Source organism: Leptonotus elevatus, chromosome 20, assembly GCF_054856555.1.
Source record: "Leptonotus elevatus isolate MCC_2025b chromosome 20, RoL_Lele_1.0, whole genome shotgun sequence".
NCBI lineage: Eukaryota > Metazoa > Chordata > Actinopteri > Syngnathiformes > Syngnathidae > Leptonotus > Leptonotus elevatus.
In genome coordinates this window covers 13,615,716-13,643,528 of record NC_141258.1, presented here as the reverse complement: position 1 = coordinate 13,643,528, position 27,813 = coordinate 13,615,716, and the positions used below count along the sequence as shown (strand labels likewise).

General features: G+C 39.8%; 2 protein-coding genes across 2 annotated transcripts; one reads left to right on the top strand and one right to left on the bottom strand.

The window, feature by feature from the left end:
* Nucleotides 1-124: 124 nt before the first annotated feature.
* LOC147157143 (myosin-1-like) lies at nt 125-17,130 on the bottom strand. The gene is made up of 38 exons (XM_086064981.1): nt 16,893-17,130; nt 16,680-16,823; nt 15,744-15,900; nt 15,624-15,651; nt 15,419-15,533; nt 15,242-15,334; nt 14,604-14,667; nt 14,428-14,526; nt 14,248-14,351; nt 13,563-13,701; nt 13,359-13,477; nt 12,228-12,377; nt 11,947-12,117; nt 11,577-11,883; nt 11,430-11,500; nt 11,263-11,350; nt 10,720-10,837; nt 9,028-9,151; nt 8,825-8,961; nt 8,365-8,620; nt 7,989-8,231; nt 7,739-7,915; nt 7,509-7,654; nt 7,348-7,438; nt 5,881-6,270; nt 5,683-5,809; nt 5,488-5,606; nt 5,162-5,358; nt 4,899-5,082; nt 4,624-4,789; nt 4,401-4,525; nt 3,771-4,079; nt 3,498-3,701; nt 2,956-3,081; nt 1,116-1,286; nt 837-1,037; nt 634-765; nt 125-284 (listed from the first exon to the last, which is right to left on the bottom strand). Exons 1-38 carry the CDS (start codon nt 17,088-17,090, stop codon nt 267-269), a joined length of 5,808 nt encoding a protein of 1,935 aa, XP_085921107.1. The 5' UTR covers nt 17,091-17,130; the 3' UTR covers nt 125-266.
* A 6,550-nt stretch (nt 17,131-23,680) lies between these two features.
* Nucleotides 23,681-26,601, top strand: adprm (ADP-ribose/CDP-alcohol diphosphatase, manganese-dependent). Its single transcript, XM_086064720.1, has 3 exons — nt 23,681-24,409; nt 25,440-25,565; nt 25,798-26,601. The coding sequence occupies exons 1-3, from the start codon at nt 23,836-23,838 to the stop codon at nt 26,100-26,102; spliced, it is 1,005 nt and encodes a 334-aa protein (XP_085920846.1). The 5' UTR covers nt 23,681-23,835; the 3' UTR covers nt 26,103-26,601.
* The last annotated feature ends 1,212 nt before the right edge of the window (nt 26,602-27,813 follow it).

The window sequence follows — 27,813 nt, the reverse complement described above, 5'->3', positions numbered from 1 at the left end:
AAAGCTCCGATCGGATGCCTCAGCAACGGAGGCTTGGGACATGGCTCGCTCAGATTCAATGGCCCCTGCATTCCATTAAGAGCAAGAGAGAGGAGAGAGGAAAGAGGGAGAACGAGAACAACACTTAATGCATCATGCTGATTTATTCTACTATAGTTTCACAGCATAACATGTTGCTGAAGCTTAACAAATTAAATTCAGACATTCGTTTTTATTGAGCTCAGAGTTGACATTGACGATCCTCTTGGTGTAGATGTTTTCCAGTTTTACTCTGAATTAGCAACCTAGCCCAAAAAACAACAGAAGAGAGAAGACAAATGTTTTTATTATACAGGAAATAGCCAATCAAAATGCTTTTATGGCAAAGGCTTCATGATGTCAACTTAGTGTTTGTGCGTCTGATTTAGATGTGATCGTTTTTTTGTGTGTGTTTTTTTAATGATCTGTAAATAAAGATGAATTTTGTGTGTGTGTGTGTCTATTCTACATAAAACAGTTTATATTTAGTAATGCATTGAAATTGAAATCCATTTCATAATCTAAATCACATAACATTATGAACAATGATGTGTTTTTGCCACCTGTTAAGGACAAGGATGATTTTACTGATACAATACTAGTGCTTGAAGTTACCCTTCCAAATTCTCTGCTTTTGCTTCTCATCTTATTGACTTGAGACTCAGCAATGTCTGCTCTCTCCTGGGCCTCTTCCAGTTCATGTTGGACCTTCCTTAATTTAGCAAGATTAACATTGGCCTGCTCCTCCTGTGCAAATGATAAATTCCAATGAACATTTTTGTTCTTGTTCATAAGTTGTGATTCAATTAAGACCTTACCACTTCCTCATTCTGCCGTTTGTATAATTTGACTTTGAGTTGCAGTTTATCAACAAGGTCCTGAAGTCTCAAAACAGTCTTCTTGTCCTCTTCTGTCTGGTACGTGAGTTCCCTGATCCGCCTCTCATATTTACGAACTCCCTTGATAGCATCGGCAGCTCTTCTCTGTTCACTCTCCATTTCACCCTCCAGTTCACGCACCTAAAACAGACACCCAATTAAAGAATTTATCTTTCCTCGTGGTAACATTGCCAGTCTTTTAAGTACGTGTTTGCATACCCGAGCCTCCAGTTTCTGGAGCTGCTTCTTGCCCCCCTTCAATGCAAGGCTCTCAGCTTCATCGAGACGGTGCTGCAAGTCCTTCACTGAGGCCTCCAAGTTCTTTTTCATCCTCTCCAGGTGGCTGCTGGTATCCTGTTCTTTCTTTAGCTCCTCTGCCATCATGGCTGCCTGGATTTACACAAGCAAATAATATAAATTTGAAAAAGGAAGTATTGTTTCTACAAAAATGCTAAAATTACAACACGTTCTGTCACTGATGGGAGACTTGGCATGATTCGGGTTCAATCTCCACTTACTGACAGTATAAATATATGAGTGATTGGTTATCTGTCTCTACAGCATATGTGGCCTGTGATTGATTGGTGACCTCCATTGGGAGTAGTGGGCCTTTTAGTGTTGAAGTAGCGACCCCACCAACCGAGACCAAGACTTTATCAAGACGAGAGTATTGAGACCAAGACAAGACCAAGACTTTTGGAGGTCGAGACTGAGACAAGACCAAGAATTTTGGAGGTTGAGACTGACACAAGACCAAGACTTTGGAGGTCGAGGCACAGATAAGACCAAGACTTTTGAAAGTCAAGGCCGAGACAAGAACCAAGACTTTTGAAAGTCAAGGCCTAGACATGAACCAAGACTTTTGAAAGTCAAGGCCGAGACGAGACCCAGACTTTTGAAAGTCAAGGCCGAGACGAGACCAAGACTTTTGAAAGTCAAGACAGAGACAAGACCAAGACTTTTAGAGGTCGAGGCCGAGACAAGACCAAGAGTTTTGGAGGTCGAGACTGAGACAAGACCAAGACTTTTGGAGGTCGAGACTGAGACAAGACCAAGAATTTTGGAGGTTGAGACTGACACAAGACCAAGACTTTGGAGGTCGAGGCACAGATAAGACCAAGACTTTTGAAAGTCAAGGCCGAGACAAGAACCAAGACTTTTGAAAGTCAAGGCCTAGACATGAACCAAGACTTTTGAAAGTCAAGGCCGAGACGAGACCCAGACTTTTGAAAGTCAAGGCCGAGACGAGACCAAGACTTTTGAAAGTCAAGACAGAGACAAGACCAAGACTTTTAGAGGTCGAGGCCGAGACAAGACCAAGAGTTTTGGAGGTCGAGACTGAGACAAGACCAAGACTTTTGGAGGTCGAGACTGACACAAGACCAAGACTTTTGGAGGTTGAGACTGAGACAAGACCAAGACTTTTGGACGTCGAGGCACAGATAAGACCAAGACTTTTGATAGTCAAGACAGAGATAAGACCAAGATTGTATATATCAAAGAAAAATCACAAAAACAACACAGAACTATCTATATTTTCTTTTCATTTGCAAAAAAAACTAATTCTGCTACATTGTTTCTGAAATGGTACAATGAAACAGGGGTGTGGCACTCCAGGCGACACTGGGAAGGCAGCACACGCATTCTGCTTTGCTAACTGATCACTGTAGTACTTACCTGGTCTTGACGGGTCTTGATTAAAAAAAAAGTTCGCCCTGTCCAAGACTGAGACAAAAAATGCCTTAGATTCCGAGACAAGACCCAAGACCGATCTCGAGAACTAAAACACTAGCGCCTTTGTTCCAAAGTCAGCTGGGATAGGCGCCAACCCATATTACCAACTCATATCAGTTGTCATCCTCACTATACCTTTTAAAGCTCATCAAACTATATTTGCATTGTATCTGGGAATTACGATGAAGTCCTCAATTAATTTCTTTCTTTGGTATTTCATCTCAGAGCCTCTCAGCATTCACACACAGAATTCCTGAGAGAAATTAAATTTGAATCATGATGTTTAACAACTAATGTGGCAGCAAATAATTCATGTGATATTTACATCAGTGATCGCTTTCTTTGCTTTCTCATCAGCATTGCGAGACTCTTGGATCGCTTCCTCCAGCTCCCCCTGCAGCTGGCTGACATCCGCATCCAACTTCCTCTTTTGGTTGAGAAGACTTGTGTTCTGTTTTCCAGTGACAAAGAAAACCACAGTGCATTAAGTCAGCAAATGAAAGTGTACATACGCAAATTTAATACCCAGGTGATTCAAATAGATTCACAAGCTAAGGGCATCAAATTAATGTGTTACAATTCATTAAGCACATGCCACTGAGGTGAACATTTAGCAAACGTTGTGAACTTGAACAAACAGTAACAGTGACGTGAAATCAACATTCATTAGCATCGCAAACGTTTGCCCCTTGGTGGCATACGGCAGAGGTGACAAATCCAGGTCAAAAAAGTAAAAAACCTGTCACAGTTTGACTAGTTAGTTAGCTAGTTAGCTAGCACCTGGGGCTAAAGCCAAACTGTTTCAGGGTTTTTACTTTCTGGACCTGGATTTGCCACCTCTGGTCATAGTCGTTTCATATTCCCCACCTGTGAGTGCAGCAAGCCAGCTCTCTCACAGGCATCAGGAAGTTCCTGTTCAGCTAATTTGCGGCTTCTGTCCGATTGTTCCAGCGCAGCCCTCAGCTCTTCCACTTCGGATTGCATCAAGGTGCTTCTGCGCTCCAATATGGCTACCTGCTCCTTAAGGTCCTCTTGGCTGCGCAGTGCATTATCCAAGAGAAGAGTTTGCTCCTGTAGAAAGCAAAATAAAGGTCTAAATTCGGCTGTATCTGTATTCAAAGCTGTCGGGATTTGTTTCACCTTGAGGTGGGCTTGTATGCTCTTCAGCTGTTTCTGGGCTTCAGAAGCCTGCCGATTGGAGTGGTTCAACTGCGTCTCTAACTCATTGAGGTCAGTCTCCATCTTCTTCCTGATTCGCATGGCATCATTCTTGCTGCGTACTTCAGCATCCAAGGCGGACTGCAAAGTGTCCACCATGCGCAGGTGGTTGCGTTTCATCTGCTCAATCTCTTCGTCCTTCTCAGCCAGCCTTCGATCTACTTCCCCTTGGACTTGAGTGAGCTCAAGCTGGATGCGGAGAATTTTTGATTCTTCATGTTCAAGAGAAGCCTGTAATACAAAAATGACATGTTAATACTGAAGCACAGATATTCATGTTTGATATTCGTTAAGAAGGTTATTTTTCCTTTTTCATATTTTTGTATGCACTTTACTGGCAGGTTGAAACATAGTAAAGAGCTTGATTTGTGGCTTGTCCAATACATATGAGCAACTGTTTTGAGCTAACTTTTTATCTGGTCTGCAAATATTGGATATTGCCTACAATATGTTGATTTCTATTGCCATGGCATTTCTGGATGAAGGAGCCTCTTGCACAACATCCCAACCTCATTGCAATTGGGGTTTGTACAAAAAAAACGGCCACGATACCTCTGCCTCCTCTAATGCAGTCTGGATCTCTGTTTTTTCAGTCTCTGTATGTTTCTTAGTCTTCTCCAGCTCATGCATGACTTTGCCATTTTCACCAAGTTGGTCAGAGAGGTCGGAGATCTCCTCTACAAAGCATATTTCATATCCAGTGGCTTATCAGAATTATGTACAGTATACTGTATATATTTTCTCTTTTCTTTTTGCCCTACTATCAAATACATACGCTGTAAGTTTGTATTCTCTCGTTTGAGGACCTCGAGGTGATCCAAAGCTTCTTCATAGGAGTTCTTGATTTTAAAGAGCTCTGTGCTGAGGGTTCGACATTCCCGTTGCGTGCCTTCCAGCTCAGCTTGACTTTCTTCATACTTCTGTCTTGACTCAGACAAAATCTAAACATGACATAATTCATTGGTTGTTCAAATATATGTACAAATATCCAACCAGTAGCAAAGTTAAGTAATCCTCCATTTTGACTGACCAACAGGGTATCTCTCTGACCTTATCAAAGCTCCTCTGCTTTTTATCCAGGAAAGCTGCTTGCACATTGGCTCTTTCCACTTCAACCATGAGGTCGTCCACTTCTCCTTGGAGCCTCTGCTTTGTCTTTTCCAATGAGGAACACTTGGCATTCACAGCCTCGTTAGCCTCTTCAGCATCTTGCAAACGTTGAGTGAGCTTTTTCCTGAACAAATGCAACATTTAAGAGTTCAGGAATGACTGTCAATTCTCAAACAATGTATTTGCTTGAATATAACACGAACTTCGCCTCTTCCAGTTCATCATTGCGCTGAATGGCATCAGTCTCATATTTTGTTCTCCATTGTGCCACCTCACTGTTGGCTTTAGACATTGCCCTCTGGAGCTCAGCTTTGGCCTCCTGCTCCTCTTCAAATTGTTCCCTAAGCAGATCACAGTCATGATGTGCAGATTGGAGAGCGTGAGCCAGGGCACTCTTAGCCTAACAGAGAGGGAATCAGTTGAAAATAACTGTATTAGGGCAGAGGCTCCAATTGTATTTTATCTGGTAATTAGCCCCTAAAAGGTCATCGCTTTGGTTTGTATTTTAGAGAACACTAAGACAACAGACCTTTGTTTCCTCCTCAACTTGTCTCTTGAGCTCATCAACTTGCTGGGTGAAGGCAAGCTTAGCCCTTGACATTTGAGAAAGGATTGCTTCTTTCTCCTCCAGAAGACGAGAAAACTCACCTGTCCATTGAATGCATAATCAGAAAAGAGTTTCTATACACTTCTACATTCCACAATACTGTAATCAGCACATTACCATTTTCATTCTGGAGCCTCGCCCTTTGTGTGTTTAATTCAGTGATCAAACGAGAATCTTCATCATGTTTCGCTTTGTATTCACTCAGTTGGTCCTCCATGGTGTGACATAGCTTCTCATAATGACTCTTTATTAATTGACAAAATTCATAACACATTCATGAAAACAGTTTAAACACCAATGTGTAATGTAGATTACCTTTGCTTTTACTGCAACTTCAATGTTGCCGGACATGTCATCAACCTCCATCTTGTATTCGCTCTTCTCCTTCTCCAGCTTTTGCTTTACCCGTTGCAGGTTGTCAACGTGCTCCCCCAGCTCAGCCACACTGTCGGCGTGTTTCTTCCTTAAGGCGGCGGCTATCGCCTCATGGTGGAGCGTGGACTCCTCCAGGTCCCGTCTTAGTTTCTGAAACTCCACCTCTCGCTTCTTGTTCATCTCTATCTGAGCTGCAGTGGCCCCACCGGCCTCTTCTAACCTCTCGCTGATCTCCTCAAGCTCCCGTGCGATTTCACCCCGCTGTCTCTCCACCTTTGCTCGGGCAACATGCTCTGCTTCAATCTCCTCTTCTAGCTCTTCAATGCGTGCCTAGGAAAGCAACCAATTCAAAGTCAAGACCACGCCAACCGAGACCAAGAAATGATCAAGACGAGAGAGTATCAAGACCGAGAAAAGACTAAGACATTTGGGGACTGAAAAACAGGTGATATGGCACTCCGGGTACCGCACCTGCATTCTGCGTTTCTCACTGCTTAAAGTAGTAACGGTTTGGTCTCGGACGGTCTTAATAAAAAATCTTTAGTCTGCCCTGTCTGAGGCCGAGACAAGACCAAGGAAAAATGCCTTCAGTTCTGAGACAAGAACGAGAAAAATTACTGATCTCAAGAACTACAACACTAATATGTATTTGTCACGTTCATCGTTTATGCTGTAATCAGTGCTATTAATATGCCAAATGCTTTTTCATATAGTAAAATAAAGGTCTTGTTTGTGTGGGAACACTCAACAGACTAAGTTTTATGGTAAGTCAACAAGATTACATACGAGGAAAACTAAAGCAAAAAGAAAAGAATAGTAATTATATTGTACAACATGAATCAGCATAATTGCTCTTACATCTGCCTCACAGATCCAATCAGGGACACCAGACCCAAGAATGCAAACAAGCTGATGGCTGCTATCAAAGCAACCCGTGCTTCCGTAACGCCCCAACAGTGTCACAAGGTGATCGCCTCCATGACACTGATGTAGCATTTCTTGCTAAATAAACTTCAACCAAGTATTGGCTGAATATAAATGAAAATCCTTTTCAGAAGGTCATCATTTCTATATGAAATATCACTTTATTTTGTTGTCATGTAATAATTATTTTGAGATGTTGCATTTGCGAGGTTTGTTGACTGCAAGCGATGATCATCATAATTATGAGAAATAACATCTGTGTATGTATGTAAGGTATGGGTTTAACTTTTTTAATTAAACTACTAAAGTAAATGAAGTTTCTGTGAAATTCTGATTTATTGAGGTAGGTACTTGTTCTGTGATTGAATCAGAAGAAGTTATGGATCTGGATTAACCTAATGTAGTACATATTGGTGACAAATATGTAAGCCATGGTGAAGGTCTACCTTCTCTAAGTGCTCACTGCTGTCATTTGTGAATTACCTGCAGGTCCTTAAACTTCTTCTGAGACTGCACAGCTATACTCTGCTCATCTTCGATTTTGGATGTAAGTTGGCTTAATTCAAAGTCTTTCCTGAAAATGTAAATCACTGTATCAGTGTACCACTGCCATCTTCTTTAAATGTTTTTGTCTCAATGCCTACTTTTTAAGGTGCTCCTCCAGCGTTTGTTTGTCATTTTCCAAATCCATTATGGCTTCGTGGGCTAGATTAAGATCTCCTTCGATCTTCCTCTTGCTCCTTTCGACATCCATGCGGTTCTTCTTCTCTTGTTCTAAAGACCCCTCCAGCTAACCCATTGACAGAAAGATATATTTTATTAAGATTTTTGGTCATGTAGTATGACTTGATTTCACAAAAAATAAAAGACCAACATCATCAACTTGTTGCTCCAACTTGATTTTAGCTTTGCTCAGAGAGTTGACTTTGTCTTCCTCCGCTTGCAGGTCTTCCAGGGTCTGCTGGTGTGCCTGCTGCAAGGCGGACTTCTCCTTGGATAACTTGACAATTGTATCATCCAGGGAAGACATCTCTTCTGTCAAATTTTTAACCTGAAGAAAAATAAATACATTGAACAAACATTCCTCTTTTGGTCCTCAGTGGGATTGCCTAGTAGATGCAAACCTTGTTTTCAGTGGCATGCTTTTCCTTTTCAACTTTGGCCAGGGTGAGCTCTAAGTCATCAATATCCCTTTTTAGCTCGGAGCATTCATCCTCCAACTTCCTTTTCTTAGCAGTGAGTTCAGCATTCACCTCTTCCTCATCCTCCAGTCGTTCGCTCAATTCTTTGGTTTTTGCCTCCAACACAATCTTGTTTTTTATGAGTCCATCACATCTATCTTCTGCATCTGCCAGACTTTCGCCTTCCTAGATTAAAAGACAAGACAACAATAAACAATGCTAATTATTAACCATTACCAGTAGTACGTGTTTGCCCTTCTTTCTGAAACTACCCATGGTTTACATTCACTCAAGAGATTTTGATAAGGATTCGACTCACAGTTTGGATCTGCAGACACAAATCATTCTTCTCTTGAGCCAGGGAAACCATTTTGGCTTCCAGCTCCTTTTTCTTAGCTTCAGATTTAGCTAAATCCTCTTTGCATTTTGCAAATTCTTCCTTCATAATGGCCATTTCCTTCTCTGTTTCAGCACTCCTCAAGAGTGGTTTAATCTTGAAGTAAAGCTTCATCCATGGCCAGTGTTTGACATTCATGAAGGAGCGGATGTTATACTGGATGGTGTAAACAGATTCTCTACAAGTGCATGGAATTCAAGTAATAAAGTCAATATGATCATAATTATTTGCAGTGGAGGCAAATCCTGGTCCAGAAAGTATAAGCCCTGCCACAGTTTGGCTTTAGCCCCTGGTGCTACCTAGCACCACGGGAGCTAGCTAGGTACTTTCTGGACCTGGATTTACCACCTCTGATTATTTGTGTTACCATAATTCTCCTTACCTCCTCTCGGTCATTTGCTGAATTTCCTTCCTCCTGAGGAAGCCACGACACAAGGCTTGAGTGATAGTGATGAGGGAGGCCAGTCGCTCATCCCTCATTTCTTCTAGGAGACCCAGAAGACCTGCTTTGAAGAACACCTACAGGAACCAAAAAACATTTGACTTCAATTATGAAGCATATATTGGTGCTTCTACTGAAAATACCTTTGTATGCCCAAATCTATACTGTGTATGATCCACATCTATAGATCCTAAGAGCTTCTCTGCAGCTTTCTTGTTGTCAATGAATTGGCCATCAGGGATAACACTGGCATTCAACACTTTGTACCTTTAGGAAAATAGAATAGAAATAAAGTCGATTAAAAATGTGATATTTTAAATCCTTGAGGAATGTATATTTCACAAAATGTCCTTGGTCAACTACTGAACAAATAAACTATCACACAATAAATTAATTGTTCTTTTTTGCTCTTTATTTTTCATGTAATTTGGAAATGTATCTCCAACTATATGTCTTCTTCTTTTCCTTTCGGCTTTTCCCTTAAAGGGCCACCACAGCGAATCAGTTGCCTCCATCTAACCCTGTCCTCTGCATCCTCTGCTCTCACACCAACTACCTTCATGTCCTCTTTAACTACATCCATAGACCTCCTCTTTGGTCTTCCTCTAGACCTCCTGCCTGGCATTTGGAAACTCAGCATCCTTCTGCCAATATACTCACTATCTCTCTTCTGGACATGTCCAAACAAACAATCTCAGTCTGGCCTCTCTGACTTTACCTCCAAAGCCTCTAACATGTGTAGTCCCTCTGATGTACTCATTCCTGATTCTATCCATCCTGGTCACTCCCAAAGAGAACATTAGTATCTTCATCTCTGCCACCTCCAGATCTGCCTCCTGTCTTTTCCTTAGTGGCACTGTCTCCTTTCCAAACAATATGGTTGGTCTGGTCTCACCACAGTTTTATAAACCTTTCCTTTCATTTGAGCTGAAACTCTTCTATCACATATCACACCTGACACTTTTCCACACTCTCCATTGCTCTGAACTGTTGACCCTAAATACGTAAATTCCTCCACCTTCTTGGTCTCTTCTCCCAGTAACCTCACTCTTCCACTTGGGTCCCTCCCATTCACTCACACTGACATACTCTGTCTTCAACTATATGTCAAACACCTGTTTCAAAGCCGGTGTCGTATTGAGCAGTTAGACCAAAAACGATTTGAGACTGAATCAACAGCACCTCTGCTAGACAAGCAGTGCAATCAAATTTTTCACAATTGATTCAAGACATGATTAATTAAAAAGGGTCATTAGATTTAGCCAAGTGGGTTTAGCCAAGTAGATTTGGATTTTAATAGAACATGGTGTACTTGTTGATAGTGATGGCACTAAATCTCACATTTTAGGTCATATTGAAGCAGGGCTTTAGGAGCTACGGCCTACCAAATTTTGAAATTTTTGGCAAAAAGGGGGCCTTTATTTGAACCCTTATATCTCAGGAACTACTCGCTCAATCTTCACAAAACAAGTATTGTTGGAAAGGTGAACTTTGACCTTGAAACTGACCTTGTGGATCACGTGACCTGAATAATTTAGTTAAAAGTCAAAAGTATCCATACTCTCAGATATTTTACTCCTTATTGCTGCTAAACAACAATGTTTTATATCGCTGAAACGTTTACATGTTTAAGAGAGCATGTGCGAGATTACATTTCATGAAAATTTTTGTTACGGTCACATGATCCACAAGGTAAATTTCAAGGTCAAAGTCAAAAAGTACACCAAGTTTCATTAAAATCTGAATCTGCTTGGTTAAACTCTTATCTGCCATGGAAACAATCCAGAATTAAATGAAATACTATCACTTTGCTGACAAATGTTCTTTTTGCTTACCTTTGCTTGAAATCCCCATACAAAATCCGACTGGGAAAGCCCTTCCTGCAGATCCTGATTCCTTCCAGCACACCATTACATCGGAGCTGGTGTATAACCAGGTGGTGTTCCATAATCCCTAATTGACAGCCACAGCATAACATCATAATTTTGTCTCCAGTGGCATTGAAGTTATATGAAAATTGTGTTGTTGACTTGTGCAACCATAATTCACCCCTGTTTGTTCATAAATTGCTAATACTAGTTGAAACAAAAAAATATGGTCATCATCTTTTTAGTTCTATACAGTCACACCCTCAGTTTCATGTTCTCAGGGAACCAAACAGTAGCTTACTGACTAACAAAAGGCAAGTCAAACAACAAAAATACAATGGTCCATGATTTCTGTTTAAATTCTCCCAAATTTTACTGAAAAAAATTAACTAATAATTTATCATTAAGAAGTACCTGAATGCTGCAAGCAAATTGTGAAACTACAAATAGCTACTAACTGCCCTCCTATTTGAAGGGAGAATTTCTGATACAAATCTACTGAACAAATACCTGGAGTTTTTGTTTCATTTGGAATGAGACACCTAACAAAATGTGGATGGGTACTCCTGAGATTTGTCATTAGCTTCCCAAGGTTCTCCTGTTTTAGAGAAAAAAAATCATTATAATATTGTAAACTTCCCAAAGTTGAATTGTTTAATATTTCAGAATGATATTACCCTAAAGAGAGCTGAAACAGTCTGGAAGGAGGAGCCCTTCTTTTTGGCAGCTTTCTTTGCACCAGAGTTATCTGATAAGTATGAGAATGTTAATGACAATTTATTTTTATTTTTTTAAGTGTGAGAAGTACTCGTTCAGTGTCTTACCGTCTGATGAAGAATAACTGCTATAAAGAAATGCCAATAGTTTTAGGCCTGCCTTCTGGAAGAGCAGGACTACAGTTTCATTGAGCGGGTCCTTGTTTTTGTCTAACCAGCCGGTGATGCTGTAGTCCACAGTGCCAGCGTAGTGCACCAGAGAGAAGTGAGCCTCGGCTTTGCCTTTGACAGGCTTGGGCTTCTGGAAGTTGTTTGACTTTCCAAGATGTTGGTCATACAGTTTGTTTTTGAAGGTGGTATCTGATGCCTTGGGGAACATGCATTCCTCTTCAAGGATAGAAAAGATGCCCATTGGCTGTGGTGAACAAAATACATTATTTAATACTTATCTACAAAGACTGGATAAATTGTAAACAACCTTTTCAATGAGCTCTATACAAGCAGCCAGATCCATCCCAAAGTCAATGAAGTCCCACTCGATGCCTTCTTTCTTATACTCTTCTTGCTCCAAAACAAACATGTGATGGTTGAAAAACTGTTGCAATTTCTCATTGGTGAAATTGATACACAGCTGCTCCAAACTATTATACTGAAAAACACACACAACCATCTGACTTTTACTAAAAGACTCCATTGCAACCATCTGACTTTTACTAAAAGACTCCATTGTGATTTCAGTAAATGTGAATGGGAACGTACGTCGAAGATCTCAAAGCCAGCAATATCCAAGACGCCAATAAAGAACTGACGTGGCTGCTTGGTGTCCAACATTTGATTGATGCGGATGACCATCCACATAAACATCTTCTCATACACTGATTTGGCCAAAGCACCAATGGAATTGTAGACCTGCACAAGGAGATAGATAGATAGATAGATAGATAGATAGATAGATAGATAGATAGATAGATAGATAGATAGATAGATAGATAGATAGATAGATAGATAGATAGATAGATAGATAGATAGATAGATAGATAGATAGATAGATAGATAGATAGATAGATAGATAGATAGATAGATAGATAGATAGATAGATAGATAGATAGATAGATAGATAGATAGATAGATAGATAGATATTTCTCCTGACAAAATTTGCTGATTTAATGATGCGCTGTCTTATGACGTAAAGTTATTTTTTTTAAACACATTAGGAAGCATCGAAAATTACAAACACTCAACCCTCAGTCAGCCGGGGAGGAGCTAACTAAACTGTTTGAGGAAGAGGCCGAAGTGCCTGTCCCCAGCAGATAGCGCATCCCTGGACGGTTGAGGTTAGTATTTGGGTTTCGGTCAGTTTTTCAAATTTTTGTTGTTCAATAAAGTGTTAAAAAATACTGTAATTGTGAAATGATAGGGTTAGGTTTTTGGGAGGGTTATCAACAAAGAAAGAAAGAAGAAGGCGCTTCGAGGTCGAAAATCCGTGTGGGCGGAGTCAAACGTTTAGGTCCACCCGACGTTGCGGCACGCCTCGAACTGCGCTCTGCATCCAGGGCTTACTCCATTAGTTAGGGCGGCATGGCGTGGTGGTAGAGTGGTTGTCAAAGTCATGTCGAATGTCAAAGTATCTGAGCAAGATACTGAACCCCCAGTTGCTCCTGATGCTGCGCCATCAGTAGGTGAATGCAATGTCAGTGTGAAGCGCTTTAGTTGTTAGATAGAGCATTTTGGTATTATTATTATTATTAATTTTTGCTTTTTACTAACATCATATTAATGTGCTATAGAATTAGTTATTTTCCACCCACTAAATTGCTTATACTTTATAGGAGTTATGGCATTGGAATGATATTATTTGCATATAGCACTTATTTCCATCGTAAATGTACCTGTTGCACAGTCTGTCCTTTGGTTACATACTCATTCCCCACTTTCACTCTGGGATAACACAGCGCTTTCAATAGATCTGCGGAGTTCAGACCCATCAGATAAGCCGCTTTGTCAGCCACTGATGAAAATGAAACAGAATTTTAAAAAAATCGGAGAATTTATAATTACAGATAGCAGAACATAGTGCTGAGTTCTGATAATACCTTCTGTCCCATCTGGCTCTGCCTGCTCTTCTCTCTGCTTCTGCTTGAACTTCATGTTGCCGTAATGCATCACAGCGCCTGTGAGCTTGTAAATGCCGATCCGCTCCTCTCCACTGAAGCCGAGGGTGTCAATAGCACTCTAAAAGAACAACGTGACAAATCCCCAACTGTTCATCCATGTCAATTAGGCGATGATAGAGCATTTTGTTGTGGGAATGCTTCAGCAAATCACAATATTGTGATTTTTATTCTCCACCCTTTTTTGCCATGAAACAACTCCCACATAACACTTCCGATTTACACTGTTCAAATATTCACGCCTCCAAGGGTATATATCGTCTGATTACACATTACTTACCGTTTTTGCACAATTTAACGTTAATTATCAACATTTCCCCATTCATTTTCAATGCAACAGACATTTAACTTTTTCTAAGTATCACTTTCCACGCCCACTTCCATACATATAACTTATCATCATTACCAGGTGTCTGATATTGTGTGTTTGCAAGTGCATTGTCCAGTAACCAGGAGGTCATAATTTTAAAATGTATCACTCAATTTACTTCATAAGCATTCCACATGCATTTAAATCTTAGCATTCAGCTATTAGCATTTAGCTTTCAGCATTCCCACACAATTTCTCCAGAAATTGCACTTAGTCTAGTTTGAAATGTTGTCTTACATCTGTAGCCAACAGCTCATCACTGTCATCAATGCTGGCTACACTGATCTCTCCCTGGCTGAGGAATGGGTAGTCATACGGGTTGGTAGTAATGAGCAGAGCCTCTGGAAGGACAATTTTGAGTCATAATGCATAAGAATGTCATTTGCAGCATTAACTCAATTTCTATTAAAATGTTACCTATGAGCTCAGGCTTCTTGTTGGACATGATCTGGTAAAAAATATGATAACTTCTCTCTGCAGACAGCTGGAAGGTAACTCTGGATTTTTCCAACAAATCTAACAAGCATGAGTTAATCATAAGCAAAAAGTTGTAACAATAAAATCCATACAGCTTCAATTTCTATTTAACTCACATGTTTCAATGTCCGCGGAGGCCAATTTTCCTGTTGTGCCAAAGTGAATTCTTATGAATTTGCCCTGAAAAAAAACATATTGTATTAGGGATGTTTGATACCACTTTTTTTCAGACTGTTGCCAGTACGAATACTCAACAAAAAAGAAAAACCGATATCAGTTTGCTATACTACCAGTACTTTTGATGCATAAAAAAAATGTGACAGACAATCTTAAAGCAAGACCCATATATCTCAATATAGCATTTTCCCTTAAAATTGCATTAAATTAATGACGTTTTTTTATTCTTCCAATTTCTAGTTCCGGATCGTAAAACAGTCACAAATCCTATTTTTACAGAAAGGTGCAGTTATTTTTTTCACATTAGATTGTTACAGTCCGGTTATATTGGGTGCACATAGCACCCTCCAATGAAATGGAGCAAATGGAGCAATGGTTAATCAATAAAAAAAATAAAAATAAAATAAAAAAGACTTCACTGTAGAAGGATGACAGTGTCATGAAAGTTCATACAAATAAGTACAACCACCATTGTTTGTCTTTAGCATCAAACAGATCATAGCTATCTTTGTAAAAGCGGAATTATTCATGCAACTCTTGCATTGGATCTCATTAAATAGTAGAGTACTTTACTCACAAAACGTGAGGAATTATCATTTCTGAGAGTCTTTGCATTTCCAAAAGCCTCAAGCAGGGGGTTAGCAGAGATGATTTGGTCCTCCAGATTTCCCTACAAAAGTAGTAAACTCCAAATACATATGTAGTATACAATGCAAAGAAATTGAAAGGTATACATAAATCATTTCATAGTCACCTGTAATTTGCCAGTTGCACCCGAGTCTTTCTTTTTATCCCCGGACCCTGCAATTGTTGCAAAGTACTGGATGACACGCTTGGTGTTGACAGTCTTCCCTGCACCGGATTCTCCACTACAACATAGAAATAAACAGGAATCATTTGGATTTTGTTATATTTCCCTAATGAAAACACAATTTGGTGTGAATAAACACACAACTTACGTGATAAGGATGGACTGGTTTTCTCTACCTAGAATAAACAAATGCGGTTACATTCTAAATTGTGATGCTTGGAACAACGATGCAGAACTTTTTACAGGCAGGTTAAAGCAAACAGTGTACCAGTGAGCATGAACTGATAGGCATTGTCCGAGATGGAGAAGATGTGTGGTGGGGCCTCCTGGCGCTTTTTGCCCCTGTAGGCCACCACGACCTCTTGGTTGTACACCGGGAGCCACTTGTAAGGATTCACAGTGACACAGAAGAGTCCGGAGTAGGTCTGAAAGAACATCGCATGCAGTATTTTTGGAGATGACCATTTGTGTATGCTTTAAGGCAGTGGTCTTCAACCCTGGTCCTCGGGGACCGGTATCCAACCTGTTTTCCATGTCTCCCGCAGCCAACACAGGTGATTCATATCATCAGCTAATTAGCAAGCTCTGGAGAAGCCTGATAACGATTCACACCTGTGTTGGCTGTAGGAGACATGGAAAACAGGTTGGATACCGGTCCCCGAGGACCAGGGTTGAGGACAAAACAAAACTAATTACTAGTTAAAATAGTAAAATAAAGAAAAGAAGGAAAAAACAATGGTTTCCTCCACTTTCTACTCCTTGACAAGTTCCAATTAATGATCCTAAAAAATGTCAACTTATTTTAGATTTCTCTTGTTTTGGTTCTCACTTTGGAGAACAATACAATATAAGGGCGGATTTTTTTTCTAGTTGGTCACAGGACTGCTAACCACCCCAAAATTAGCTTGACAGAAAGCTGTGATGTAGGTTTTTGTATTATTATTTTTTTTAAATACCTACAATTTATAATATACCATTTGTAATAAATCTAAGGTAAAGAATTCCAAATGGGCCCTTAGATTGTCATATTTTTCTGTAAGCAGCCCTCGGAGGAAATGTTTTGGACACCTCTGATTTCCAAACAACAAAAAGTATGTTTAAAAGAGTATTCAATTTGGCATTCCAGAAATGCTGATGAAAACGTAGTCAGGCAAGTATGCAAAAATACTTAAAGGACCAAAAGTTACGCTCATATTTTACTCACATAAATCATCCACGCTGCATAACGCTCTTTGAGGTTGTACAGCACAGCAGCCTCATTGAGGTGAGTCATCATGGCCATGTCCTCAATTTTGTCATACTTGGGCGGATTCATGAGGAAGACTTCGTCATCCGTCACTGTGACAACCTGCAATATTAATTAGTTACAGTTAACACAGCTCAATGTGGAGCATACGCTTCTTGTATTCTACCGTACCTTTCCCGCGTCTGTTTTTACAGTCACTTTCCCCTTATCTTTGCTCTGTATAGTGCCTTTAACAAAGAGCTCTTTTGGATCCACCACATACACGCAAGTTTTGGCGTCGAAGGGCCGATTCTGGGCCTCGATCCGTTCCCGTTCAGGCCGCCTTAGGTAGTGGGCCGCCTCCCCGAACACAGCCATTTCAGCATCCATTTTCACCGTTGTAGTTTTTTCGAATTATACGTCCGAACTGTGATTCTGTCAACAGTAGTATTTTTAATAGGAATTACCAGAAAGTCTGATAGCATCCATCACTCAACAACCCAAAACAATTAAACAGTCAAACATACTTACCAGCAGAAGTCTCAGCTGAAAAATGCACACGACATTGGCGCTAAAGTCCTTTATAAGGTCTCCAACACCTATATTTAGGTCAAAGCCATGTGGCGGGTAGAGGAGCGATTACTTTGGCATGTGATTTAATGGGGATATCACTGAGCTTTTGTTATAAACCCAAGGCACGGAGTAACTGGGATTAAGGATAAAAAAAAAAAGAATGTCAAAGGATGGCGACCTCTACAAGTGATACAAAGCTTGAAACAATTAAGGCTCCATCGAAGATGATTCAGCCTTGGCAACAAGCACAACACACAAGGCCTGCAGTTGTCCTCTTTCACTCATACTGTATGCTGTATGGGCATCTCAGAAAGCAAAGGCATAAGAAGAGCTTTAGAATAATGCCTCATCATGGGCCCGGACAGTCTTGTTTGGGAGATGCTGACCTGACTGGGTTTATTGTCAAAGTATGTGTCAATACAACATCATAAGACCAAGGGACTATTCGGAATGTCCCATCCTTAACATCTGAAGGACAAGTCAATATAGTATTTTGCACACTGGACAGGCTGCCAATTTTAGGCTTTGATATATTAGACAGATATGAATGACCTCATGATTGCTTTGATTGACATACGCATAAAAATGAATAGCATTATGTTCAGTCCCACAACAGCGCAAATGCTCCTGTCTACCTGCAACCAACTACAAAAATACCAAAACATGAAAACTCAAAGTTAGACTGCACTACACTTGTATTGGGCACAAACATGGCGCCAAAAGTCTGCAGGCTGCAACATGTGTACATGCGTTGTCAGACCATCGCTTTTGTTGTATGACCAACTAAAAAGCAGAGTAACAAGCTCTGAGTGTGTTGGGCGAGAAGAAGTATAGAGGATGGATGGATGGACTAACTAAACCACCATCATCATGAAATTCTTGGATTCTATCTTTACAGTAGTGCTGTCACTATCGAATATTTTTAGAAACGATTAATCTATCAATTATTCAATCGATTAATCAACTAATCAAATGTATTTTCATTTTACATTTAAGTGTATTTATTACAAAAGCATTTTCCCCTGGATTACTGTTCATTAACTAATTCACTCCAAGCCATTTCAATTGAAGCAACCCCCTTCGCTCCCGGCTGTTTTACTGGATTTTGACTGATTTTGCAAGATCCCACAGAATATTGTGTTCTATTGCTATAAAAACATGGAACCTACCAAAAGAAAGATTAGAGTCTCTCCTTTCATCAAGAAAAAAAGTATATTTGTATCTGTTTCCGTTTGTCAGCAATTAGCATTAGAATATTCATTATTCACAAATTTGTTTAAAACTGTGGGAAAAACAGCTTTTTGCAACATGGCCCTGGTTGATCTCTTATACTCTGCTGCTACCTGCTGGCCGTTGATGTAATAACTACCATTGCTTCAACCATTCTCTTCAGTTCAGAGAGTAAGCCCTGGATGCAGAGCACAGTTCGAGGCATCCTGCCATGTCGGGTGGGCCTAAACGTTTGACTCCCCCACACCGCATCCAGGGCTACTTGAGTTCAGAGGCTGCATCACAGCCTTCTGTATGCTCTAGCATAAAAAACAAACAAACAAACATATAAATACGTTTTTGGGACACTGATAATATTTCAAATAGAACGCGCAAATTATATTCAAATAGAATAGAGCAAATGAGTTAGAGTGTCAATCAAAAGGACATAACTACTATTGTTGCATGTGAATGTAAATTTACTTTGTCGTCAGAAATTTGTGAACATTAAATGTACGGTAAGTGGAATTGTTGTTAGCTTATTGCCACTGGTCAGTACCTTTCTTGATGCAAACATGAAAACATTTGACCACAACTAACAACATTATGAAATGGCCCTTGTATTGATAATAGGGGAGAACACGTCATATTATTTCTTGGAATCAATACATGATATGTAAACAAAATGTGCACCAGATGAAAACCAAATTCGCAGGTAAAAATTTTGTATTCATGTCATTTTATTATTTTATATCAGTGCAGAGTTATAAGCAATCAAACAGAGAGTGTGAACATGTGGCATGTTGCCTCACCATTGGGTAAATTGTCTCACTATATGGATTTCACACATTGGATTTTGTAACTAATACTGTAAAACAAGGACATTATTGCAGTTCTCCTTTTTCTTTTTTACTTAAAATTTAACTTTGTAGTCACCCAAAGAAATTTTTTATCATTGAGCTTGAAAAATGTATTGAAATAGCCATTGATTATATTTTAACTTATTTTGTATACAAACACTCAAACAAAACCTGACAAATAAATTTCCTCACATCAGAATCACCATCCGGATGATAATTCTGACAAACCGATTTGCCAGGGGTGCATTCTTTATTGGCCCGATCTTTGCACGTCACGTGACATCTAACCGCAAAATGACTGAGACAGGTTGCTCAAAACTACCATGTTTTTTTGTTTGTTTGATCATATAAAGGAAGAAGGTGGGTATTCCACTTTTCATATTGTCGCTGTCCTGTGAAAAACACTTATGTCCATTGTATTTATTTATTTATGTTTTTCGGATGATATATATATATATATATATATATATATAAATGGACATAAGTGTTTTTCATAGGACAACGACGATATGTGCCCTCTGTTGGAAAAGATAATTGCAATGTGACAACTTGCCCGTGTGACAACAAGCCCCAATCTCCCCTATATTATTATAGTCTTTGAAGTGATGTATTTAAACTGTTACTCAGTTTAAAATCTCTTGTCAGGGTCATGCAGGAGAAAATTAGATGATTGTAAACTGACAAGAAGGGTGCTAAATCATGAACAAGCAGGCTATGAACCTTCAGCTTACATTGTTTCCATCTTAAGTATGGGCTACATTAGGGAGTCCATCGAGTTAGATATTCTTAGAGACTGTTCTCAAGGGGAAAATGCTGCCCGGTGTGACACTAAGTGTATTAACACCACAGCCACCAATTTTCTCTCTCTTTTATTGCCTTGTTTTCACAGTGGTGTGTGTGTGTGTGTGGGGGGGGGGTGTGTGTGTGTGTGTGTGTGTGTGTGGGTGTGTGTGTGTGTGTGTGTGTGTGTGTGTGTGTGTGCTTCTATTGATTGAAATGGTTTTGAACAGCACCTCCTTGTGTGTCTAAGAAAGCCAGTCTGAATGCTATGGATTGCAACATGAGTTTATTGTAATCTGTAATGTAACAGATGGCCAAATCTCATGGCTTATGAGTAAATGTCAAGTCGAGCTCAAGTTGTCTAAATAAGGGGGTGCTAAGCACTCGTCGCAGTCTATTATCTGTCTGAGATTGCATGATGATACAACAATAGTTTCTCCCTATATACAAGCCTACACCATTTATTTGTGCAAATGCAGCCAATTATTTGATTATTTGAATGGAAAAGAAGGCCTTTAATCTTTTTAGCAGATTTTTCCATTATGCAGGTATGCGTTGTATGTACGCAAACGGAAAGTTGCAAATGTATTAAAAACATTTTAGAAGGAAATATTGTTAGAAATGACGTGTGAAGCTGTGAAAGAAACAAAGTGAGGAGCGGAATGCTCATCATTCACAGCATATTTGAGCAATCCTCAATTGTCTTGTTACATGTCCCCTTCAGACAGTTGAAACTTGAGTTTGATTTCAACGGATGTTTAATAAGTGCTATTTTCTCGGGGTCCTCATGTCATTTACCATCACTGTTTTCCTATTCAAATCTTCTTGCTGTAAAATGTAGTCATTTGGGCTTCAATAAAATATAATTATGAGTTAGTTAACAACAACAATAATAATACCCCTGTGACTGACTGCTATAACCCTTAACAGAGCAAGAAGAATAGAAAGTTGATGGACAGATGAATGGTTGGATAATAATACACTGTATTTGAATGCACAACACAAAATGATCCCATTTCAAGCAAAGTTAGAAACAAACCATAGTGCCCTCCAGTGTCAGGCAATTTGATCTAACCTGTCAAATGAGAACATTCTAGAACAGCATGAAAATACAACATGGATTTTGTGTGGAATTTGTATGTTTTCATTCATGTTCTAATGCAATGATTATAATTAAATTAACTACATTAATAACCAATAATAATAATCATTAGGGATGTTTGATACTAGGAGTGTTAGAAAAAATCGATTTGACAATATATCACGATATTACAGCGCGCAATTCTCGAATCGAATCAATATGCGGCCGAATCGATTTTTAAACATACATTTTTTTATGGGAATATAAGCATGGAAGAATGTTATATTAATGGAACATTAAGTGTTAATATTTTATTTCAGTGCTGTTCAAACAAACAGACTGCAACCTGAATTTTCAGATAAATAGATACATTTTCATACAAATCTTACAGTGTACATGTACAAGTTTACTGATTAGTATTTTCTAAGAAATCGCAATAATCAATTTATAGTTTTCGTATCGGGATTAATCGGTATCGAATCGAATTGTGACCTATGAATCGGGATACGAATCGAATCGCTAGGCAATTCACACCCCTATTTGATACCAATTTTTTCAGACCGATACCTGTGGGAGTAGTAGTACTCAACTCAAATAGTCATCGATACTACTAGTACTTTTGATCCATAAAATCCACCCCCCCCCCATAAAAACAATGACAAATAATTTTAAAGAAAGACATATATATCCCAATAAACCGTTTTTCCTTCAAATTACATGAAATGTAATTCTCTAGCCTTTTAATGTCCTGTTCCTGATTGTAAAACGGCCACAAGAGGGCGCCCAATACCAGTATTAGCCGCTGTCGCGAGGACTGATACCTTGAAATAAGCCTGGGTATTGGCCCGCACTCACCCATGTCATGGGGGGGAGTGGTGGCTGTGGGGTGCCTGGTGGGCCTGCGGTGCCCCGTTCTGCTGCGTTGGGCTTTGGGCGCGGGCCGTGTTGGGGTGGGGGGCGCTCCTGGTTCCTGGGTTTGCTCTCCGGCCGGTTGTGCCTTGGCGCTGCCGTGGCCTGGTGGGTTCCTGGGGGGTTGTGCTTGCTCTGTCCTGGCCGGGGTCAACGGCTTCCCTCTTTGGTGGAGGTTTTCATGCATGCCAGATCCACCACACCAGCATCTACCGAAATTCAAACACAATCTCCTTCTTCCTTCTTCCTCTGGTCGTTGAATCGGTGGGGCTGATGTCTCACTCTGCTTCATCTATCCTTCCTTCCTTTTCTCAGTCTTTCCTTTGGTCACTTGTAGTCTCCCTAATTTGTTGGAATGTAGATGTTTCTCGGGTTGCTGAAAGATTCTGGTTAGTAACCCGGTGGGTAGTAGGTGATGTCTGGTCGGTGCTGGATTTCACTTTTCTTTCTTTTCTTTGATCCTTCCTCGGGTCTCCTGACAACCTCACGACTCTAGCTGGATTCTGAAGTATTTGGTTTAGGTGAACGGTATAAGATTTTTAATAGGTTTTAGGTGAATTAATGAGTACACACTCATACGCATGCACATATGCACACACACACACACACACACACACACACACACACACACACACACACACACACACACACACACACACGCACATTCTCACGCACATACAAAAAAAGAAAAAGAGAAAAAAGAGAGAGAGAGCAATGATGATGACATGTCAAATCGGTAAGATTACCGAATGAACAATACTGAGCTCTAGAAGAGAAAAATATTTTTTAAAAGAAGAAAAAAAAGAATATTTCCATCAAAAATTGATTTAAAAAAATCGATTCGGCTGCATATTGAATCGATAAGAGAATTGTGCACTGTAATATCGAGATATATTGCCGGATTGATTTTTTTTTAACACCCATATAATCTAATGTAATGCATGCATGTAACGAGTACTTATTACTATTATTACTTTATTTACAATAATGTAAATACAGCCTGTTGATTCCACCACACCCTTTAAATTTATATATGTATGTAAATGTTTTGTTTATTTGCTTATTTATGTTGTAAACTTGTGTCCATGTTACTGTGATGATCTATGCTACTTCAATGGATAAATAAAGTTTTCAGAATGGGTGTTGTTGTTGTTTGTTGGTGTTATTATTGTTGTTTTTGTAGTAGTAGTAGTAGTAGTAGTAGAAGCAGCACTTTACATGAGGAATTTAGGATGCAGCATAATTATGGAAGAATCTGCTACCATAATAATTCAGTCGCCCCCTGATGGCCATTAGGAGGAACACAGGTGTTTAAAAAAAAAGTGTCAAGCGCAACACTTTTGGTTGAAAGAACGGAAGTCGTTTCAATACAGGATATAAAAAAATACTTTTCATCGCTTATGCATACAAAACTTCTCTTTCGGTATCCCCCTGCTCTTTACTCTAATACTTGATTGAAACATTTTTAAATTTCCACTTTTGCTTTCTGTTGCCACTCGCTTAATTCATTATTTTGAAGGTACAACCCGGAAGTGAATACAGGCACACCACCGTAGACAAAAGCGCAGGACTGTTGTCTTTGGAACTGACGTGGAGGAAATGATCAGCTGATGAGCTTCACTTTTCATGACATGTGAAGGGAGTACGTGTGCTGTTTACTGAACACCGGCATCGCTCCCATTAACACACCGGCTCACCATTGTTAGCCAAGAAAAGACCGGCGATGGACGACAGTTGTCAGCGAGCGCCACTGTTTACATTCGGCGTGATCGCTGACGTTCAGTACGCAGACATGGACGACGGGCTCAATTTCAGCCAGACAAGAAAGCGATACTACCGAAATAGTCTTGGGCTGCTCAGAAACGCCCGGGAGAGCTGGTCTCACTCGGCCGCCCGCCCAAAGTTCATCATTCAGCTGGGAGACATCATCGACGGTTTTAACAAGGATCGCGGCGCCTCAAGCCGAGCACTGGAGAAGGTCTTGGAAGAGTTCAGCCTTAGTCTCATTGACGTGCACCATGTGTGGGGCAACCATGAATTCTACAACTTCAGTAGAAGCGAGCTGTTGTGTTCCAAGCTGAACAGCTCCGCCCTTGCCGACGCGAGCCTCAGTGGAACCCGGGCCGGTGGCGATATCTACGCCTACAGCTTCAGTCCCTTCCGCGGCTTCACATTTGTCGTGTTGGACGCTTATGATGTGAGCTTGCTTGGTGTAGATGAGGACAGTCAGCAGTACCACGGTGCTTTAAATTGGATAAAACAACACAACAGCAACGAGGATCTCAACACTCCCCCAGGTAACCACACATTCGGAAGACCTTTAAGCCATGACATCGCACATACAGTACATTTGAACAAGGTAGTGCAAGTAGGCTATTGTGGATTCGCTATTCACAGTTTTTGGCCAATATTTTAAAATACTCTATATGTAATTTGTTGTTTTGGTGATTTTCCCCCCTCAATTTTCGCAAAACGTGCATGAATGTTTATCAGATTAAAAAAAAAACATTTTGGGGGGATTTATATATGCATATCAGAGTCCCCAAACTACGGCCCGGGGGTCATTTACAGTCCGCCATGCATTTTTCAGCGGCCCACAACATGACATTTGACATGGCTTGCAAGGCTATTAAAATATAGTAAAGGAGAGTGTCAAAAAAGTGCCACTAGTACTAATTAATTGGTTTATACTGTAGAGCTTTTCTAAACATGCAAATATACAATAAACTAAAATAATAACACAATTTCTCTTCAAAACAGTGATACATGTAAATAAAGTTAATTCAATTATAGAAGCAAATACTTTCTTCCACTTTCTGATCTGTCTGAAAAAGAAACCCACGATAACCAATCACCGATTTAATCAGAAAATAGAGCAATGTATCGATTTAATAAAAAAATGACTTTTAGATTTATTCTCTACAGTCAGATAGCTGGATAGATAGATGACTTGAAATGCAATGGGGAATTTAAAAAATGCTGATAAACATGAAGTATAATGTCTTAAAGTAATGTCTTATTTTGTGAAGCCGACCAATGACATTATTGACCGATGAAGCAAATTAAGACATTACACCTGATTACCGATTTTGCATAACATGCTAAATATTATCTGATCATTATCCAGCTGTTGTTGATTTTTCCCCCTATGCATTTCAATGGGCTTTTATTATCCAAGAGTTTTCCACTTTCCCCACGAATAGTACATCCATGTATGTCCACATTTTGTTGTACTGTGCAAAGTTTATAGTGTAACATTAGTTTGCTTCCTTCAGTAAACAAATGTCTTGATTGTTTGTCTTCCATTTTTGCACTTGTCCGGCCCAGGGTTATGTGATGACCTAGACCAGAGGTTCTCCAAGTTTAATGGTGGTTTCAGCAAGGCCCAGCTGGACTGGCTTGATTCTGTTCTGTCCTTGGCCGACAAGAAAAGGGAAAAAGTCACCATTGTCAGTAAGTAGTATTTTTGACTACCTCAGCGTCATAATACAGATCACGCTTGTTTTAGTTCTAAATGTGGAAATGTGCTGGGGGGGTCTATTGTGGTGCGATACAGGGCAGTGGACCACCCCAAAATGCAGATTTTTATTATTTTTTGCCTTATCACCTTTAACAGAAAGCTGTGATATGATAAAATATTTGGATACCACTACAGTTAAGGTCATGTTTTACTTGTACTTTTCAGGTCACCTCCCAGTTCATCCGTTCTCCACAGCCCCCATGTGCCTGGCCTGGAACTTCGATGAGCTCCTATCCACTATACAGTCCCACAATAGTGTGGTGTGTTTCATAGCCGGACATGATCATGATGGTGGATATTTCTTGGATAAAAGCACAGGAATTCACCACGTTACGCTGGAGGCAGTCATCGAGACGCCACCAGAGAGCAATGCGTTTGGGACTGTCTCAGTGTACGAAGACAGGATGGTCTTGAAGGGGGTTGGGAGGATTCCAGATATTGACATTTTCTTTCCCCCCAGCAGTCTATGAGGCGATGAAAACCAAATATTACTCAACTTTGTATTTATGTGTAGGCCATCATTTTGTATGTACAATATTTACACAATATATGTAAAAGGTGATGGTTTGATTATGATGAGGAAAATGAATCTCTAAAAAACATTTTTAAACTTTGCACATGATTTATTTTGCACTGACCTGATTATTTATGCACGTTTTATGAGGAAAAATGACATGTGATGTCTTCAGCAGGGCATTTGTTAAATACTTTTAGAGCACTTTCACTGGCAAAACCTGAATGTACTGTATACCATTTTCATTTAAATAATACTGTTCATCAACATTCATTCGATTTATTTTTTTCTTCTAACTGCCATTGCATATTGTAAACGGCACATATTATGTTTGCTGTGAAATATTTTTTGTAAGCTGCTGCCATTGTGGCGGCTTTTCTCGTGAAATAATGAGCTCAATATCAAACAGAAAAATGCAAATGTAATTTGAATAATTAATAAATACATTTCTGTAAGCAATTGTCTAGATATATTTGTGTCAATGTACCGGTGATACATGGATGATTTGTAGCAAAATATTTGAAGAAGACTTTCTCAACATACAAATGTAAAACATACAAATGTAATTGTATATATATATATATATATGACTAAATTTGTATAACATCTGTTTAACTTATAACATGAAAGTAAGGTTAATAATATACATTAGAGAACAGAATTTGCAGTTTTATTCAAATTAGGGTGATGCAAAAATGAGTACACCCCGCTAAAAGTCTCTGGAGCAAAGCCCCAAAAGCCTAAATTTTAGACTACAAACGTCTACAGCTGAGTCAAATTATTCATTACACAGGTGTCAAGCAGACTGTTGACTATAAATGTGTGTTACTTAAAGAAAACACTTTCCAATTTCATGCTGTTAGCAATAGCACCACATGGGAAGAGAAATATCACAAGCTCAGGGAAAGAAAATAATTTCTTTGCACAACAAAGGTGATGGCTACAAGATCAGCAAAGCTTTACTTATCAGTCAGAACATTAAAAAGTGGTACAAAAATGTAAAAAAGATGGAACTGCAACCATCTCACAGAGACGTCAAGGTCGTCCACGGATGTTAACAACTGGACAGCAGCGTCTTCTGATGAGAAGGGAGGAAGAAAATCGACATGTAAATTCACTGCAGTTATCCGAGGAAATAAAAAGCCAAACTGGGGTGACTATTTCCCATGACACAATACGGCGTACGCTGCAGAGGAATGGCATGCAAGGGTGTCGTCCACGGAGGAAGCCTCTCCTAAAGCCCAGGCACAAAAAAAGTGCGCCTAGAGTTTGCCAGGGGCCCATGCTGACAAAGATGAAGACTACTGGGACTCTATACTCTGGAGTGATGAGACCAAGATAAATGTTTTTGGAACTGATGGCTTCAAAACTGTAAGGCGTCGCAAAGGTGAGGAATTCAAGGAAAAATGCATGGTGCCTACAGTTAAACATTGTGGTGGCAGTGTCCTCGTGTGGGGTTGCATGAGTACTGCTGGTGTTGGGGAGCTGAATTTCATTGATGGCATCATGAATTCACAGCTGTATTGCTAAATTTTGAAAGAAAAGATGCTGCCATTACTCCATGCCCTTGGTCGTCGTGCACTTTTCCAACATGACAATGATCCTAAGCACACATCTAAGGTTTCTGTTTGATTTCTGAAGAAGAACCAGGTGAAAGTGATTCAGTG

Coding starts and splice junctions, on each gene's coding strand:
- LOC147157143 (XM_086064981.1), bottom strand. CDS start 17,090: ATGGATGCTGAAATGGCTGTGTTCGGGGAGGCGGCCCACTACCTAAGG. Junction 14,352..14,427: donor CAAGAAGCCTGAGCTCATAG/GTAACATTTTAA, acceptor TTGTCCTTCCAG/AGGCTCTGCTCATTACTACC. Junction 5,810..5,880: donor AAGTTGCAGTAAAAGCAAAG/GTAATCTACATT, acceptor CAATTAATAAAG/AGTCATTATGAGAAGCTATG.
- adprm (XM_086064720.1), top strand. CDS start 23,836: ATGGACGACAGTTGTCAGCGAGCGCCACTGTTTACATTCGGCGTGATC. Junction 24,410..25,439: donor GGATCTCAACACTCCCCCAG/GTAACCACACAT, acceptor TGTCCGGCCCAG/GGTTATGTGATGACCTAGAC. Junction 25,566..25,797: donor GGAAAAAGTCACCATTGTCA/GTAAGTAGTATT, acceptor TGTACTTTTCAG/GTCACCTCCCAGTTCATCCG.